At 34.7% G+C, this 18,156-nt stretch overlaps 1 protein-coding gene across 2 annotated transcripts; it reads left to right on the forward strand.

Annotated features, from left to right (window-relative positions):
- Positions 1–6,710: 6,710 nt before the first annotated feature.
- On the forward strand, positions 6,711–13,758 carry LOC132279776 (large ribosomal subunit protein uL30y-like). 2 transcript variants are annotated; one of them, XM_059781819.1, is made up of 6 exons: positions 6,711–6,995; positions 7,067–7,160; positions 7,240–7,301; positions 7,947–8,026; positions 8,142–8,248; positions 13,547–13,758. In XM_059781819.1, exons 1-6 carry the CDS (start codon positions 6,810–6,812, stop codon positions 13,756–13,758), a joined length of 741 nt encoding a protein of 246 aa, XP_059637802.1. In that variant the 5' UTR covers positions 6,711–6,809. The 2 variants fall into 2 exon arrangements, with proteins under 2 accessions (XP_059637802.1, XP_059637803.1); XM_059781820.1 differs by having other exon boundaries at positions 8,142–8,243; positions 13,542–13,758.
- Positions 13,759–18,156: the final 4,398 nt, after the last annotated feature.

Consider the following 18,156-nt stretch of genomic DNA (forward strand, 5'->3'; position numbering starts at 1 on the left):
CGGGCCATGTCTAGCCTATAACTTTCAAAGTGACCACATCCACATATTCAATTCGACATTTCAGAATTGAGATCGGATAAAAGTCATAAAAATCAAAAGTCACAAAACTCTCAAAACCTAAACCTAAGCTTTATGTCACGAAGTGACTCCTAAGACGCTTGGAGGATGGAAGACACGCATGCTGGTTGGCAAAGAGCAGAGTTTGACTGGGAATGGTTCCAGGGAAGGGGCGTGCAGGAGCACAGGATGGTACCTCTTCAGAGTTCAGGCAGGTTGACTCGGTTCAGTTCGAGGTGCTTGTCGCTAGTCTTGGACTTGACTATGAAGAAGGGAGTTGGCCATCCCTGCACAAACTGGTCGGGAGCTGGAGCCGTTCCCCTGACGAGGCCATGGCAGGGCGAAACCAGTCAGCATGTATCCTTGGGAGGGCAGGTCGTGGTGGCTGACCAGGGCGCTTGCGCGAGCTGAAGCAACGCCTTGGTGCCGCACGGGCCGTGCCGCTGCGCCAAATCTCTAGGCCCGTGACAAATGGTATCAGAGCAGGACTTGGGGTAAAGCACGGTAGGGTGCCCCCTTGTCGGTCCGGGAGGGGTCAGAGAATGAAGACGGTGCATTGAAGTTGCGTCGATGTGGAGGAATCAATGCAGTTGGGGGGGAGAGCCTCCATCTCCCCAGGAAGAGGCGTCCGTTGAAGTTGCGCATTGAAGGGCCGGAGGGCCGCGCGCACCAAAGTTCGTGCTTAGTCCTTGGGTGATGCAAACCATGGTGAAGGGCGAGCATCAAGTCGGCAGAAGGCCATTGCTTGCTCGGGATGTCGCGGAGGCGGCATGACGGAGAAGAGTCACGTCCTTGAGGAGTGGACGTCCCCTTGGTCCGAGGCCTATCATTGGGCGAGTGCAGTGCAGGGAGCTGCACAAGGAAGCGATGGTGGGAAGGCGAGCATACCGCATGGAGGCAGACTTTGGAAGGGAGTGGACGCAGTAGTGAAACGCCGCACTGCGACGAGGACGTCGCAGGATTTGGGTGGGGGAGAATGTCACGAAGTGATTCCTAAGACGCTTGGAGGATGGAAGACACGCATGCTGGTTGGCAAAGAGCAGAGTTTGACTGGGAATGGTTCCAGGGAAGGGGCGTGCAGGAGCACAGGATGGTACCTCTTCAGAGTTCAGGCAGGTCGACTCGGTTCAGTTCGAGGTGCTTGTTGCTAGTCTTGGACTTGACTATGAAGAAGGGAGTTGGCCATCCCTGCACAAACTGGTCGGGAGCTGGAGCCGTTCCCCTGACGAGGCCATGGCAGGCCGAAACCAGTCAGCATGTATCCTTGGGAGGGCAGGTCGTGGTGGCTGACCAGGGCGCTTGCGCGAGCTGAAGCAACGCCTTGGTGCCGCACGGGCCGTGCCGCTGCGCCAAATCTCTAGGCCCGTGACATTTAGGTTCATTGAACTAACCTCTCAAAACACACTCGGCGGCTCTGCCTCCCATCCTCTCCTCTCACTGGTCTCTATCTTCTCGGATCACCGGTCAGATCGGTCAAATCGGTCTCTGTCTTAGCCTCTCTTCTCAGCCTTTGATTTAATTAAGTCAATTTTAGGAGGGTTTTTTGGCGAGGGAAGACTTGATCCGGTAAAATGAGGTCCGAAACATGGAGACTGGAGAGAGTGTTCAAGAGTATTGGTGAGAACGTCGGCGTTTGTGATCGATGATCGGCGACTGGAGCCGATCGGAGATGGAGGCGGTGCTCGGAAATCGACGACTTTTTCTGATTCAATCACTTCTACTCAGATTGGTCTCTATCTCAGCCTCTCCTCTCAGCCTCTGATTCAATCACTTCTACTCATATCTTCGCCTCTCCTTTCCTCTCAGTCTCAGTCTCAGCCTCTCCTCCCGATCTCAGTTTGGTCAACGATTCCACTGCTCACGGTTCCGGTTCTATTTTTTAGGAACCGTTCAGACCGGTCGAACCGTACCGAACTGAACCATGTGCACCCCTAATTTTTACATGTAAAGGGTTAATTCTTTAATATTCCACAAGATAAATTAGGTATATGAATTTAAATTGCACTATTTGGATAATGAGTGCATCTGGTAGAATTTTTTTTTTTTTTGAGTATCCACTGCTAATGGACATCTTAGTCCAGCAGTGAATGACTGTTTTCTAGTTATATATATATATATATATATATATATATATATATAAATATTTTAAAGGATTCAGTGCAAAAAAAATCTTTGTTATCTAAAAAATGTGCATATAACTCCTTATATTATTTATTTTTTGAGCAATTTGTCCCTTATTGAATTAATTTGTTAAAAAAGAGCAGTTGGGGATGTTATTTAAAAAAAAAAAAAAAAAAAAATCAAAAAGTGTCCTTTTTATTTGACAATAATGTAATCAAAAGTGTCTTTTTTATGTGATAATAATATCCCTATTAATTTTGTATATATTTAAACACTAAAATGGGTTTGTTTGACTTGTCAAAAAGAAACTCTCGCATATAGTCATAGTCCATCTCTAAAATATATAGCCACTGCCGATATTCTCTCTCTAATTTTTTTTTTCTCACTAAAATATTTTTTTTGTGGCTGCCAATATTATCTCTCTTTCTATTTTTATAGCCTCCCTTAATTATATATTTTATATATAATAATAATAATAATTAAATTTGCTTTGACACAAATTGTTATCAGGTGAACTTAGGATTTCTATCAAAATTAAAATTTTGATTTAGTTACCACAAACTAAAGCAACACATTTTTTTAAAAATTATTTATTTTATTTTATTTTATTAATGTTGAAATTTTTATCATATTGTGTTCTTTATAATAAACCAAGCACAAGGCTTTAACATCACGTGAGCCAAACCTTTTGAGTTTACCATTAACTTTTTTTCTTTTTCTTTTTTCCTAGTCGGTTTACCATTAACTTTTCAAGCACAATTTCTCAAAAATTATTAATAAGTGAGATAAAATAGAGTTAAAAAAAATATATTATTAATAAATGAGATTGATGTGTAGTTAATGACATAGGTCTACAATTTTTTTTTTAGCCACTATAGATTTATATATAGATATTCTTAAACGTATTGGAAGAACAATGGTAGATTTTGGTAAAAGGTAACTAGACATCCACATTTTAAGTTTGTTTTAAATATTGGGACACTGATTTATAGTCCTATGTTATGACTTTAAGGGTAATTTTGATATTTTGTCTTTTGGCTTTTTTTTTTTTTTTTTTCTTCACTAATGATAAAGAAAGGTTAATTTAGTAATTTTAACACTAAAAATTATGATTTGTCCTTATTTGCACAAATTGAAAATAGTAAGGGGTTTGTACGAACAATAAGGGAGTAATTGTACATTTTGATTATTATGAGAGGTTTTTTTTCACTTAATCATTTTTTAAATATTAATTTATTGCATGTTAACTCTTACAAAATAAAATTTATAGGAATTTGCAGTGTTTAAAATTTTCAGTGATATTAAACTAACTTAAGATCACTTTAATTTTCATTGGGTAAATGGACCATATGTTTAACTTTAATTGAGGTAATCCAAACTTTGAATCCAAGATCTCAGCCAGCCAAAGTTTAAAAATTCAAAAATATGTTAGAATCGAATGGAATAGTTGTCATATGTTTGGTTGGAGAAAAGGATTGAGGAGGGATAAATGAGATAAAGTCTTTTGTGTCTGGTCGGAGGAAATGGAAAGAGAGAGAGGAAGCAAGAAGGGATGAAAAATCCCTCATTTCGTCTTTTTTTCTATCGACCCAATTTTGGAGGAAATGGTCCAATGGAGGAGAGAGAAACTGAATACCTACACATACAATTTCTAATTTTAACTTTTCCAAAAAAATTCAAATAAATATTTATCTTTTATTATTTTATACAATGAGAGTATATTGATTAAAAAATATATAAAAATTATATGAGTAATGATACTTGTACCGATTTGTTACACGAATTGTTATACTGAATATTTTTGATTGGTTATTTATGCATAGTACGTGTAAGTGGAGGGTCCCATTTCTTTATTTATGCGATTTGTTGTAATGAATTGTCAAACTTATTTATTTTAATTGGTATATTTATGCATAAATAAAGAAGTGGGGCCTTCCACTTACATATACTATGCATAAATAAACATTCGGTGCAACAAATCGGTGCAAGTATTATTACTCAAATTATATTTTTCTTACTCCCAAAAAAAAAAAAAAAAAAAAAAAATGTATCACCCCTCCATCATTTCCATTATTCATTCCATCCAACCAAACAAAAAATAGGAGAGACACCTTTCTGGGATTCCTAATCCATCCCTCCTAATATCTTTTCCATCCATTTTTCCATCCTACCAACCAAACTAAGCCAGGGTTGATGATCAGTTAGTTAGTATTTCAAATGTTGGTTGGGCTTAGTTTTGCCTTCAACACGCCCTAGTTCACAACCATAAAGTGAAACCTCCCCCTTGAGGGTAAATCAGACATTTGGTCAAATCGGATCCATCAACAAGTGTTGTTTCCCCATAAACAGGTAATAAAATTATAAACCGTTGGATGGTTTTTACCAATGTGAAACACAACTCCAACAAAACCCTAATGTCAGTTTACTGGTCTATATATATACACATACGAATATATCCTTCAAGTGAATTAGGTGCGAAACCCGGGCGCAAATCCTCTGCTATGGGAATTTTATGCGGTTCCTTGCTGTGAGTGTTAAGTGGTCTTGGTTTGCCACATCATTCTTCATTTAATAACTCTTGAGGTAGCGTTTGGATGCACAATTACAAAAAAATAAAAACCTTCTTCACCACCATTTATAAGTATCTTCACCCTTAATATAAGTTATGCACATAATGCAGATTAAGTAATGTCACATACAAACGTAACTCAATTTTTTTATTTTTTATTTTCATAATTGGTGTTTATGTAAATAAAAAATTAAAATATTTATAGGTGCACAGAGGGTATACTCTAGAACAATGCTGAAAATGAAACAAACAATGAAAGATAGAAACCATTTCCAGCACTAAAGAAACCAAAAAAATCCAAACTAAACAATGTCTTAAATAGAGACATTATAAATATCAAGAACTTTAAACAAAATATGTCGAGCCACTTCAGAATGAGTTCTAGTTGTTTGATCATGCAATCTTCTATTTCTCTCTTGTCAAATAGTCCATAGGCCAGTAACAAAAAGAGTGTGCACCGGTTTACTTGACTGAGTTAAACACCAGTTCAATAAACTATCCACTATTGTTGTGATGTTTGAAAAATCCATCCTCCATCCAAGAGAATCATCAAGCCACATCCAGAAATCCCTAGAGAAGATACAATCAACAAACACATGATCCCTTGTGTCTATAGCGTGAAGGCAAACAGAACATCTTGAAGCCAAGCTCACATTCCTCTTCTGCAAATTATACATGGTTGATTGAATTGAGTTACGTTTGTATATGACATTACTTAGTCTGCATTATGTGCATACCTTATTTTGAGGGTGAAAATACTTATAAATGATCATGAATTGAGTTACATTTATATGTAACATTACTTAGTCTGCATTATGTACAAACCTTATTTTGAGGGTGAAGATACTTATAAATGGTGGCGAAATGTTATTTATAAATAGTGATGAATTGAGTTACATTTATATGTGACATTATTTAATATGCATTATGTACAAACCTTATTTTAAAAGTAAAAATACTTATAAATGGTGATGAAATATTATTTATAAATGTTAGTGTAATTACCAAATATACGGTGGTATAATTGCCAAATATAGTCCTGGTGCATATTAATTGAAGTAAAACGTGACCAAATTAATAACACTTAACACTTATGGTAGGAGAAAGCATGGAGATTTGCGCCCGCGAAACCCTCCCTCCCGGCCGACCAAATTCCGCATTTCGGATCGTAAAAGGTACAGTAAGTCTTACAGAATATCTTGAGCATGCATTGTGTGTGTATATATACATGTATCGTTTGACGAAGGGTTTTGTTGAGATATATTTGTATATGTTTGTTATTATCTTTTGAATCTGGGCATATTTCATGTCTCTCTGTTAGCTGTTACGATGTTTAATTAAATGTATGGGTCACTGGAAGATTCTGTTTTGATGTGCTGTTTGATTGCTGAGAAAGTGAAGGAAAACGAGAAGAACTTGAGTTTATAATTTTTCTTCATTCTGGAAGGAAGATTTATGGTCAACTGAGTGTGGAAAACTCAATTGGCTCATCTCGTGTTATTATTTTTTCGTTTTGTTAAAATAAAAATCCTTTATGTTGGAACCGTATAAGTTACATAAAAATTGCAAAGTCTATTTTGTTTCACTTTTCCTGTTTTATTTACACCCAAATTCTATATTCCATACTTATTAATGTGTTTATCTGATGATATCAAAAGTTTTCTCCTTGAGAAAAATGGATTATAGTTGGAGTAGAAAATTAATGAAGCGGAACAAATGCACGTGATTGATTTACAATGCTTCATTACAAAATGCCTATTTAAACATATTGATATTTGAAAAAGAGTTTATTTATTTATTTATTTTTATTTTTTTGTTCCACAATAATTCTTGCAGTGAATTTTTTTTTATTTTTTTATTATTATTATTTTTGCAAAAGCACAAGGAGGCTTGGAGTGTATTTTTCTGGAAACTGTTTCTGTTCTGATTGATACATATATATATATATATATATATATATATATATATATATATATATCTGGTTTATCTTATTTTTATTATTTTAAATATTTTTGTGTTGGATTTTTACTCAGTGATTTTTTGCCCCAATTTTTGTAGAGATATGGGTGGAGAGGAAGTCGAGGGAGGTGCACTGGTTCCAGAGTCAGTATTGAAGAAGCAGAAAAGGAATGAGGGATGGGCTCTTGCAGACAAGCAAGAGCTCGAAGCTGACAAGAAGAAAAATGTTGAGAATCAGAAGTTGATCTTTAAGAAAACTATGCCGTACTATGAGGAGTATGGGGAACAGGTAATTCTTCTTTGGTTTACAATATTTTGAGTTTCTGGTTATTTCAATGGATTTGTATTCCTGCTTTTCAGGTAAAGGAACTGATTCAGTTGAAGCCTGAGGCAAGACTGAAGGGAGGCTTTTATGTAAACCCGGAAGCCAAACTGCTTTTCATTACCAGAATCCGTGGGTATGTCGATACAGTGTCTATAATATATGTAATTATGATGCTTATTAATTATTGTTTAAAATTTGAAACTTTTAGGATCAATGCGCGCAATGCACCCAAAAACCAGAACAATTCTGCAACTTCTGCGATTGAGGCAGGTAAAAATTCAGTGAGCTATAATGCTATGTAAGGTAGATAGAGTTTGTACTTGAAATTATCTAGAAAAGTTTGCTTTCCTCTCGATGGGTGTTTCTCGATTTCCTCTTAATGGGAGTTCTGAGTGCTAGTTTATATGGTTAAATGGTTCTATTATTGTCTAGTTGCAGTCTTACAGACAAACTTCGGCTTCAAATACTGTTTGCTGCTAATATCGCGAAGAATAATTTTTATTTATTTTTTTGTTTAAATATTTATACTTCTATGGAATCTAGAGAACATGGCTGAGTGCCTCTGGGTGCTTAATGTTGATTAAGCTGTTCCAGCTTTGACATGGGTCAGTTAGGATGACAGAGTAAGAGGATTTTCAGAGATATGTTCTAGTGTTGACACTATTTTGAATGGGGTCGAATTACTGGTGGAGATTTTCCAATACACATCTTTGGGACCTTGGGTGTTGATGGGGACTGATGGTCCCCTGAAATTCATTAATCTCTTTTCTTTTCATTTTTCCCCCTTTATTGGTGCTTCTATATTCAACTTTTCGTTTTTGAACCGCTGAATCTTCTCCTTGTTATACTACAAAATTTGTCATTATACAGAAGTTCTTAATATTTGATATCCTTTGTATTTGTTTTGGGTTACAGATATTTAATGGTGTCTTTTTGAAAGTGAACAAAGCAACAATGAACATGCTGCATCGGGTTGAGCCATATGTGACATATGGGTACGCAATTATTTTATTTATTTATTTTTCTCGTGCTATTCATTCATAATTTGAAGACGCCCATGGGTTCACTAAGTCAATAATGTTCATATGTAGCCTGAATGAATGCTTTCAGGTATCCCAATCTGAAAAGTGTGAGAGAATTGATTTATAAGTGGGGTTATGGGAAACTAAACAAGCAAAGAATTGCCTTGACCGACAATTCAATAATTGAACAGGTTTGTTGGTTAAACATGATTCGTGTTCCTCTAAGACAAATAAAGTGGACAATCGTTTGCATTCTACAATGTTCATTTTCATCCCTTTATCATGGGATCAAAATCTTCTCCAGCGCAACAATAGGAACGGTCCTAGTCAGTGAGTTAAAATCGTAAGAGTTAAAAATTAAAAAAATAAAATTTTTGTATATACATATACACTTACATACGACACCAAATCAAAATCAGACCAACTCTTTGCTATTTTTTTATTTTTATTTTTTTATTTTCTCTCTCTATACACAAACATTTTCCTAACCTACAACTTCTTGTATATCACAACATTTTCCTAACCTACATCCTAACTTTCTCTTTACCAACATCCCACTTATTGTACAAATATATAAATAAACATATCTTAGTATAAATTGTATATTATAACATTTTTCTAACCTAAACTACATCTCAACTTTTTCCTTACCAACATCACACGATTCATTGCTTTATCTTGTTTGAGATGTATGTTAGAAAAATGTTGAGATTCTAGTAAGGAAAAATTTGAAAAATATTGGGATGTTGTTAAGGAGAAAGTTGGAATGTACAGACTTTCTATGTTTACACTGAAAACTGACTTATCTACATCCCAACTTTTCTCTTACCAACATCCCAACTTTCTCCTTACCAACATCACACTATTCATTGCTTTATCTTGTTTGGGATATATGTTAAAAAAAAGTTGGGATGCTAGTAAGGAGAAAGTTGGGATGTACGTTAGGAAAATATTGTGATGCAAGACCAACGTCCAAACATTTTTCTAACAATAGAAATAGATGAATAGTAGATCGTATTATAAGAAAATATTGGGATGTATATTCGGAAAATATTGGGATGTTGTTAAGGAGAAAGTTGGGATGTATAGATTTTGTATATATGCACTAAAAGCTGACTTACTCTTTTTTGTCTTTTTTGACTAAGTGACGTGGCAAACTTTGTATGTATACGCTAATATGTCTTCAATAAAAATTGATTTATTTTCTTTTCTCTTCTTTGACTAACTGACGTGGCAAAATGGTGTTCGCATATTACTCACAGGCTAAGACATATGTACTGTTGCGCATGAGACGATTTTGATCCTTTAGGGCAAGTGGTATAGTGCTAGCAATACAGGCTAGCAAAGCTTTGTTGGATTACTAGCCACATCAGCAATTGTGCTGATGTGGCTAGCAACAGTATATTGCTATCTTTAAGGCACGGTATGGGTTAATTGATATCTATTATTTTATTATTTTTTGTTGTACTATTTTAATACATTTAATATTTTGAGTAAAAAAAATTAAAAACATATTTATTTTTTTGTTTGCTTGTATTTTATAAAACGGCTACTTTTTCTACCACTTGAATTTTTTTTTATATTATATATTGCTATCTTTTAGTCATGGTACGTATGAGTTAATTGATATCTATTATTTTATTATTTGTGCTTGTATTTTTTAAAACGGCTACTTTTTCAACCACTTGAAATTTTTTTTATTATATATTTGAATAAAATACTTCTTTTAATACATTTAAATTAATATATTTTCTCATAATTAAATAAATCAAAAATAGATTACATATTTTCTCACAATTACATAAATAAAATAAATAAAAAGACATTACATATTTTCTCCCAGTTACATAAATAAAATAAAAAAAGACATTACATATTTTCTCACAATTAATTAAATAAATAAAAAGACATTGCATATTTTCTCACAAATATAAATAAATTACATATGACTACTACCTTCATTTAGTTTATTTAAGATTTAATTTTGTTGTTGAATTATCCATGCCTTTGATGCTTCTGTTGGAGCCTTTGATGGATCTTGACGCATTATATCTCTTTCAAACTACATTTCAGCCATCATTTTTCTTGTTTTTATTTCTAACTGTTTAGTCCGTTCTTTCTCCAAATTTGATTCTATCGCCAGCTGCTTAGTCCATTGTTTCTCCATGGAAAGTTGAAGTCTCATTCGCTCTCCTTCCACACCTGCTTCACTAAACATGACGCCTTGTGCTGTTACAGCTTCCAATTGTTTAAGAATACTTGTTTCAAGAGATGGCGTTTTCTTTTTGCGAATCTTCTTTGCTTTTTGTCCCTCGGGACGTGACATATTCGAACCTTCGATATCGACTGGTGTATCGTCATCACCAAGATTTACTGACCCTGGAGTTGATACTGTAGGAGTTGATGAACCTAGTGTTGTTGGCGTCGATTTTGACCAATTTCTTAGCTAATTAATATCAAGATCAACACCTCTTTTCATTGGTCGTCTAGTTGGATTTTCGTTAACGTTGCAATGCATCTGCCATTTTCCTGAATCCTGAAGAACATTCCAACAATGCTCGTATTTAAATTTTTTTTTCTGTTGAAGTTTATATAGTTCTCTAACAGCATTCATCTATAAAAAATAAATAATCATTGAAATTAATAAGTTGGATTAAAATTAAGAATAAAAAAATATTATACAAAGTAAAAACTTACCATATCATACTCGTTGTAACCACTGATTGGATTGTCGTGGACATTTTTGTAGTATCCTGAAAATCTGTTTACATCACGTTGAAAGTTTGAAAAACGGTTCATCAGAGCACCGTGTGATCTTTCTTTAGTTATCTTGTCTCCCAATTGCCTAACCCAAGAAGCTTGAATTCGTTGCCACAATGTATCCATACTTTGATCTGTACTCATCACTGGATCTTCACCAATCATGATCCATGATTTGCACAATGCTATATCTTCTTCTTCGGACCAATTCCCACCCTTTTCCTTTAAGGGTGGCTGTGATTGAGAAGGTTGAGAGGAATTTTGGAATTGAGGTGTGTATGGGGGTTATTGGGATGGATTTTGGAATTGAGATGTGTAAGGGTGACAAAATGGATTTTGAAATTAAGGTGTGTATTCTGGATAAATTTGGTTTTGCAATTGGGGCTGAGATGTATATTCAGAATGGATTGGATCTTGAGAGTGCCACCCAGAATTGAATTGAGATGGTATTTCGAAGTTTCCATATTGGTTAAAATGAGGGTTATTGACTAGAGGTCGTTGATCCATTGAATGTCGAAGGATGATGATTTAGTGAAATAAATGTTGAAGGATGAGAGAAATGAGTGTTGAATGATGAGTATTGAGTGAAATAAGTGTTGTATTTATAGGGATTGTTGTATACCCAACGGCTATATTCTCAACGGCTATATTCCCAACGGCTATATTCCAATGGCTATATTCTCAACGGCTATATAAACCACTAATTTAGTCTTTTGTAATTGCTCAAGTCCATTTTCTTTTCCTTCATTCCTCAAGTCCATATTTTCTCTTATTTGATTCCTCTACCATTTTTTCTCTTCTCTGAATTATCAACTTTTATATAAGAAAAAAAATGGCATCATCATCACAATCTTTTCAAATCTCCGAATCTGATTCTTCAGAAAATTCGTCAGATTCTGATCGGGAGACGGTTTATCAATTCCATCAAAAAAGGATCAAAACGATTCTGGGTATTTTTACGCCTGAGAATCTAAAAGCATTATTTAAACCAAAGAAGAGACGATATATTAAACGTGATCGGGAGGATGCAGCACAACAACTCTAGAAAGATTACTTCGCCGAAAATCCTGTGTTTCCACCCGAATATTTTCGTAGACGGATTAGAATGCGACGACAGTTGTTTCTTCGTATTTTGAACGATATTACAACTCATGACAACTTCTTCAAACAGAAGCCCGATGCTACTGGTCGTATGGGGTGCACCCCTATACAGAAGATGACAACAACAGTATACTTGCCTATGGAATTTCAGCGAATCTTTGTGATGAGTACATAAAGGTTGGAGAGCGCACTGCGATTGAAAGGTTGGAGAGTGCACTGCGATTGAAAGCTTGAAGAGATTTTGTGATGTTGTAATTGCATTGTATGCGGAGCAGTACCTACGCTCGCCAAACGAAAGCGACATTGCACGTTTACTTCAAGAAGGGGAAGAAAGAGGATTCCCAAGTATGCTTGGCTCTATAGATTGTATACATTGGGAATGGAAGAATTGCCCTAAAGGGTAGCATGGCACACACAAGGGGAGAGGTCGTAAGCCTACCCTCATGTTGGAGGCGGTTGCATCAAAAAATCTATGGATCTGTCATGCTTTTTTTGGTATGGCTGATTCACACAATGACGTGAATGTCTTAGATCATTCCCTAGTATTCAATTGCATCATTAGTGGTACAATGCCTCCAATTAATTACGAGGTGAATGGACATCACCGTACGTTGGGGTATTACCTATCTGATGGTATATACCCTAAGTGGGCAACTTTGATTCAAACCATCCCGCACCCAACTATTGAAAAAGAGAAATTGTTTGCTCAAAGACAAGAAGCCGTTAGGAAGGATGTTGAACGGGCATTTGGTGTGTTGCAGATAAGGTGGACTATAATGCATGGACCAGTATATTATTGGAAGAAAGAAGACCTGAACGTGCATCATATTGCACAACATGATCATAAAAGATGAGGGCGACACTAACATTTTGGAATGGACACCTCCAACGGATGAGTCGGTCTACCTTCCACAGTACAATCGAGACCGATCATTTTTGGCAGCACATATCTCCACTCGCCTCAGCAGGATTCACAATGTAGAAAACAATGGAGATCTCATGAGAGATCTTATGGAGCATTTGTGAAATAAATTTGGCAATAAAGAGGTTTAACGATAATACCGAATAAAATGTATTTCTTCATATTGTATGTTTGTGATGAATAAAATATTACTTTACAATTTTTTTTCATATATATTTGTTGACAAATTTTAAAGAAAAAAAAATCAAAATCATAAAATAAAAAAAAATTTACAATAAAATTAAATTACATATAAAAGGAAATACTAAAGAAAAAAAAAAAAAAAGCCATTTCTAACAATGTGATTTTTTGTTTTAAAAAATTCATATATATTTGTTGACAAATTTTGAAATCATAAATATTTATTTCAAAATAAAAAATAAAATAATCAAAATTATAAATTTATTTTTTACAATAAAAAGAAATAGTAAAGAAAAAAACCCAAAAAAAAAAAAAAAAAAAAAAAAAAAAAGGGGAAAAGAGGGCAGGTGGGGCCTTGTTTAGCTCGCAATGCTATTGTTAGCGGTTGCGATGTACTTTGCTAGTCTTGCTCTGGGTCCCACAAATTACTAGCCTTATACCAAGTCAAACAAAAGTAGTAGTGACTCCCTAGCTAGCAATAAAGCCCTTATATCGGTTGCTCTTACCATGTTACTTATTATTGCGGGGTATAGGCAAGTTCGGTATCATTTGCATTGAAGATCTGGTCCATGAAATCATGACCGTTGGACCTCACTTCAAGGAGGCAAACAACTTCCTATGGCCATTCAAGCTTAAGGCACCATTGGGTGGTCTGAAAAAGAAGAGGAATCACTATGTTGAAGGAGGTTATGCTGGCAACCGCGAGGATTACATCAATGAGCTCATCAGAAGGATGAACTAGATTTCTGTAGGATCTTCTTGTTTTTAAAATTTTGGTGGTTCTCGACATATATATATAGAAATGGAAATTATTGGACTCCTATAGGCTTTGGGTAAAGTAGTAGCATTTTAAAGGATAATCCTAATTGCCTTCCTTGTTTGACATTTAGGTTTTTACTAACCCAAAATTTTTTGTTTTTAAAAATACTTCCCAGCAAGCACTGCAAGTTTGTATGATAAGACGCGTCTAGTTTAGTATTTTATTCATTGGTCGTACATTTTTTTGTCTGGATGTGCCATGAGAAATTTTATGGCTGGCTGAGTAGAATGTTCTGCTTTGGCTGAGACAGATGTTCTATACCATTCACACTCACTGTGGGACCTAAATGAGTTGGACGGTTCCTTATGGGCCGTGTGGAGCTAATCCCATAAGGAACCATCCAACTCATTTAGGTCCCACAGTGAGTGAGTGTGAATGGTATAGAATATATATATATATATATTATTACTGAGGTTAAATTGCTAAAAACCCACTTATATTCATAAACTGCAAATAAAATTTCCTACATTTTGAACAAAAAAAGACATTAATTTAAAGATTAAAATACTTGAAACAAAATAATAAAAAATACTTATATACACAAATAAAATGAGCTATGCAATAAAACAAGGACTAATGAAAGAATCCTCGGATAACCAATTTCGATTCATGCGGAGGAGATTAACAATGAAGAATGTAGGAGTAAGCAACAATACCTAGCTACATATGGTTCTTACATATTTAGAAAAACACATGATACGATCCCAAAGATATAACTTGGTGGCCTCATAAAGAAAACAAATTCCCTTACAAATTGTAAAAACTATCCGAGGCATGTATAGGGATGGCAATTTGACTCGCCCCCGTGGTTACCCGCCTTGACCCGTCTCGATTTTGACGGTTTTGGAGGACCGTTTTGCTTATATGGACAGGGATGGTTTCATGTAATAAAAACCCGCGCGGGTTTGGTGCGAGCGCTGGGGAAGGTTGCCCCGCATTTTCCCGCCCCGTTTAGATAGACAAATTACTTAAGTATTCTTATTTCAATAGTATATATATTTACAACTATATATTAAGTACCCTATATAACAATATTAAAGTAACAAATGAATTTGGTTAAAAAGAAAGTTGCAATGGTGAAGAATTGAAGATGAGGGTAAAAAAAAAAAGAAGAGTAAATCTATTTTATAAATAAATAAATTATGGTCTTAAACGGGGCGGGGTGGGTATCCGTGGGGGTAAAAATGTTAAACGGTTACGGGGATGGGGTAGAAAATTTTCCCCTTTTTGCGATTTTGGACGGGAACGGGGGCAGGGTTTTTAAATAATTGCGGGAATGGGGGAGGGTACACCCGCCCAAACCCGCCCCCGTTGCCATCCCTAAGCATGTATATGAATACAAAAACTAAATGTTCATACAATGTGTGGTCACACTAGTGAGTTTTTCATTAAAAGAATTTCAAAACAAGATTCCATTGTATATTATGTTTGCTGTTGATGTCTTATTTTTGAATACTCTAAAGAGAAATTTGAAATAAAACTAGAAATAAACATGGATGAATATCTCTAAAGAGAAATTTGAAATAAAACTATAAATTAACATGGAGAAAATATTTTAGAATCAAATTATTGAGAATTAGTCCAACTAAAACTCAATGTATGGAGTGCAAATTTCATATCGATTCGAATATTGATGTGCAAATGATAGCACTTGAAAACCAAAAGATTATTCAAAACAAACACTTTCAATATCTAGGATTGATAATACAAAAGGATTCAGAGATAGAGGATGATGCAACTACTATAATTGGAGTGAGTTGGACAAAATGGAGGTAAGCTAGTGGAATTTTATGCGATAAATATAGGCTAAAAGAAAATTTCTATGAGACGTTAGACTAACTATGTTGTATGAAGTGAAGTGTTGGGCCCTAAAAAAAAAAAAAAAAAACTTCTTCGTATAGCAAAAATAAGAATGTTAAGATGAATGTGGAGTGTTAAGTAGAATGACCCAAAACCAATGCCGACCCTTAAAACTTTAATAAAGTTGGACCAAACTTCTGAAACTTGATGACTCAAAACTAATGTGAACTCTGAAACTTGAAGATGACCCAAAAACTAATGTGAACTCTGAAACTTCTAGACTGTCGAGGAAATTGCATTAAATTCAAGATAACCTACAAACAATACAAATTTTGCAGTGTGTATTCACTTTTCTTAAAATGTTATTTATCCCTACTCTGATTTATAGTAAAACATTCACATAAAACAACAAAGTTATAGTTAGTAATGCTGAAGGAATATATTTCTTAGACAGTCGTTGAAACTGTACGTTATAATAAAGAATAAAAAAAGAAATGAGGGATAAATAATAAAATAATATGTTAAATTTTGAGTCAAGCACCCTACTTATATAGGAGGGATGGTCGCCAATTTGAATCCAAAAGTTACTATGAACTATAATAAAAGTGTGAGAGAAAAACTAGCGGTGGTTTCCATTGGTGAGAAAATTAGAGAAGGAAATAGATTGAGAGGGCGGCTAAAAAATGACATGAGACGAGATTATTAAAAATAATTTTTAAAATAGTAAGTGCATTAGCACGTAATAGAAAAACCTGAATAGAGAATTCATGTGACAGACCTAATTCATATGGGATTCATGACATGATAATTAATGATCATATATTATAACTAATGTTTAAAAAAATTTGTAACAAACAACTAGAGGTTATATTGTATGGAGATTATTACACCATTTACATAAACTCTTTTTATATTTAACAGTTGTTAGATATCTAAAAATATCGTGTATGTGACCAGCGTAATCATGAATTATCGATACCGCTTTAAAATAAAAAGAAGATTTTCAGATTGTGATTGTATATATGTTTCACTCTTAGACAAATTTGAGCTTCATAGACACTAACAAACACCCTTGCATTTGGATCCCTCTCTAATAAAGAATCAACCATGACCTAGTTTTAGGTTTTAGAAATGTTCATGGAAATTTTCACTTCTATATGCTCTAATATTTCAAGCTACCGAAGTTAGATTGTAAAGTGAGATTTGAACTCAAGGACTTACCTGTTCGGAAACCATAGTGACAATAACCATCTGCTCAAGTTGATAAATAGGGTGTTGCTAAATTATATATATATATATATATATATATATACATACATATAATAGTCTAATGTATGTGTGTATTTTGTGTGCGTGTGTATATATATGTATACATACATGTTGAGAAAGAAAGGATATATATGGAGGAGGAGAAAATATATTAAAATCATTAGAAAACCCGCCAAAAATGAGGGTATTCAGGTATTTTGTACTTAGGTTGGAGCAGAAGCTAATATATACATACATATAATAGTCTAATGTATGTGTGTGTTTTGTGTGCGTGTGTATATATATGTATACATACATGTTGAGAAAGAAAGGATATATATGGAGGAGGAGAAAATATATTAAAATCATTAGAAAACCCGCCAAAAATGAGGGTATTCAGGTATTTTGTACTTAGGTTGGAGCAGAAGCTAAGATACACAGTGATCTCTTATATATATCTAAGAGTACAAGACCAAACATTTGGCGCTGAAAATATATTGAAATCATTAGAAAACCCGCCATCAACTAATGAGGGTATCTAATTTGTACTTAGATTGGAGCAGAAACTAAGATACACAGTGATATCTTATATATATATATATATATATCTAAGAGTACAAGACCAAACATTTGGCGCAGGAAGTACAGAAGAACTTTCTCTTGATCTTGCAGCAAATGGGTAGACATAAAAACCTCCATTGTCTCTCTACATCTACTGCGTCCACTTTCCCTTCACAGCATGGACATGCCCCCGTTGCTTCCTGTCTGCCTAGCTCTCTCTCCTCACTCAAACACATTCTCTCTCTCTCTCTCTAGCTGATTTTCTGAGCTGGGGTTATGGGTAACTTGTTATATGCTATGGTTTCTCCCAGAATTGTCTCTCAATGGTCAATTTATTTATATATTTTGATATACCTAATAAATTGTGAACACATGCATTCGTTTAGTTCTCATCAACAGCCGCTATGTTCTGAAGGGCGTATTAGTAACTTCACTCGTTAGAAATACAGATTGTTTTGAGCTCAGCTGCCTCCTTAATATTGTGTTTACCTCATCTCCTCCTCAATAGACGGTTTAACATTTATTATTTTTACCTACCCTGAAATTTAAACGGTGTGAACAATAACATCTTTATTATTATTATTTTCTTAGTAGACCTGAATAAATTTTATAAAATGATAATTGTGGCTTTCCTGTATAAAATGTACAATAATATATTATTATAATGTAAAAATATCACTTACTTTTTACCTTCAATATAATTTTTAGCGC

The sequence above is a fragment of the Cornus florida genome, unplaced genomic scaffold (assembly GCF_030987335.1).
Source record: "Cornus florida cultivar Cherokee Brave unplaced genomic scaffold, ASM3098733v1 CherokeeBrave_3.0.0_Hap2_Chr10, whole genome shotgun sequence".
NCBI lineage: Eukaryota > Viridiplantae > Streptophyta > Magnoliopsida > Cornales > Cornaceae > Cornus > Cornus florida.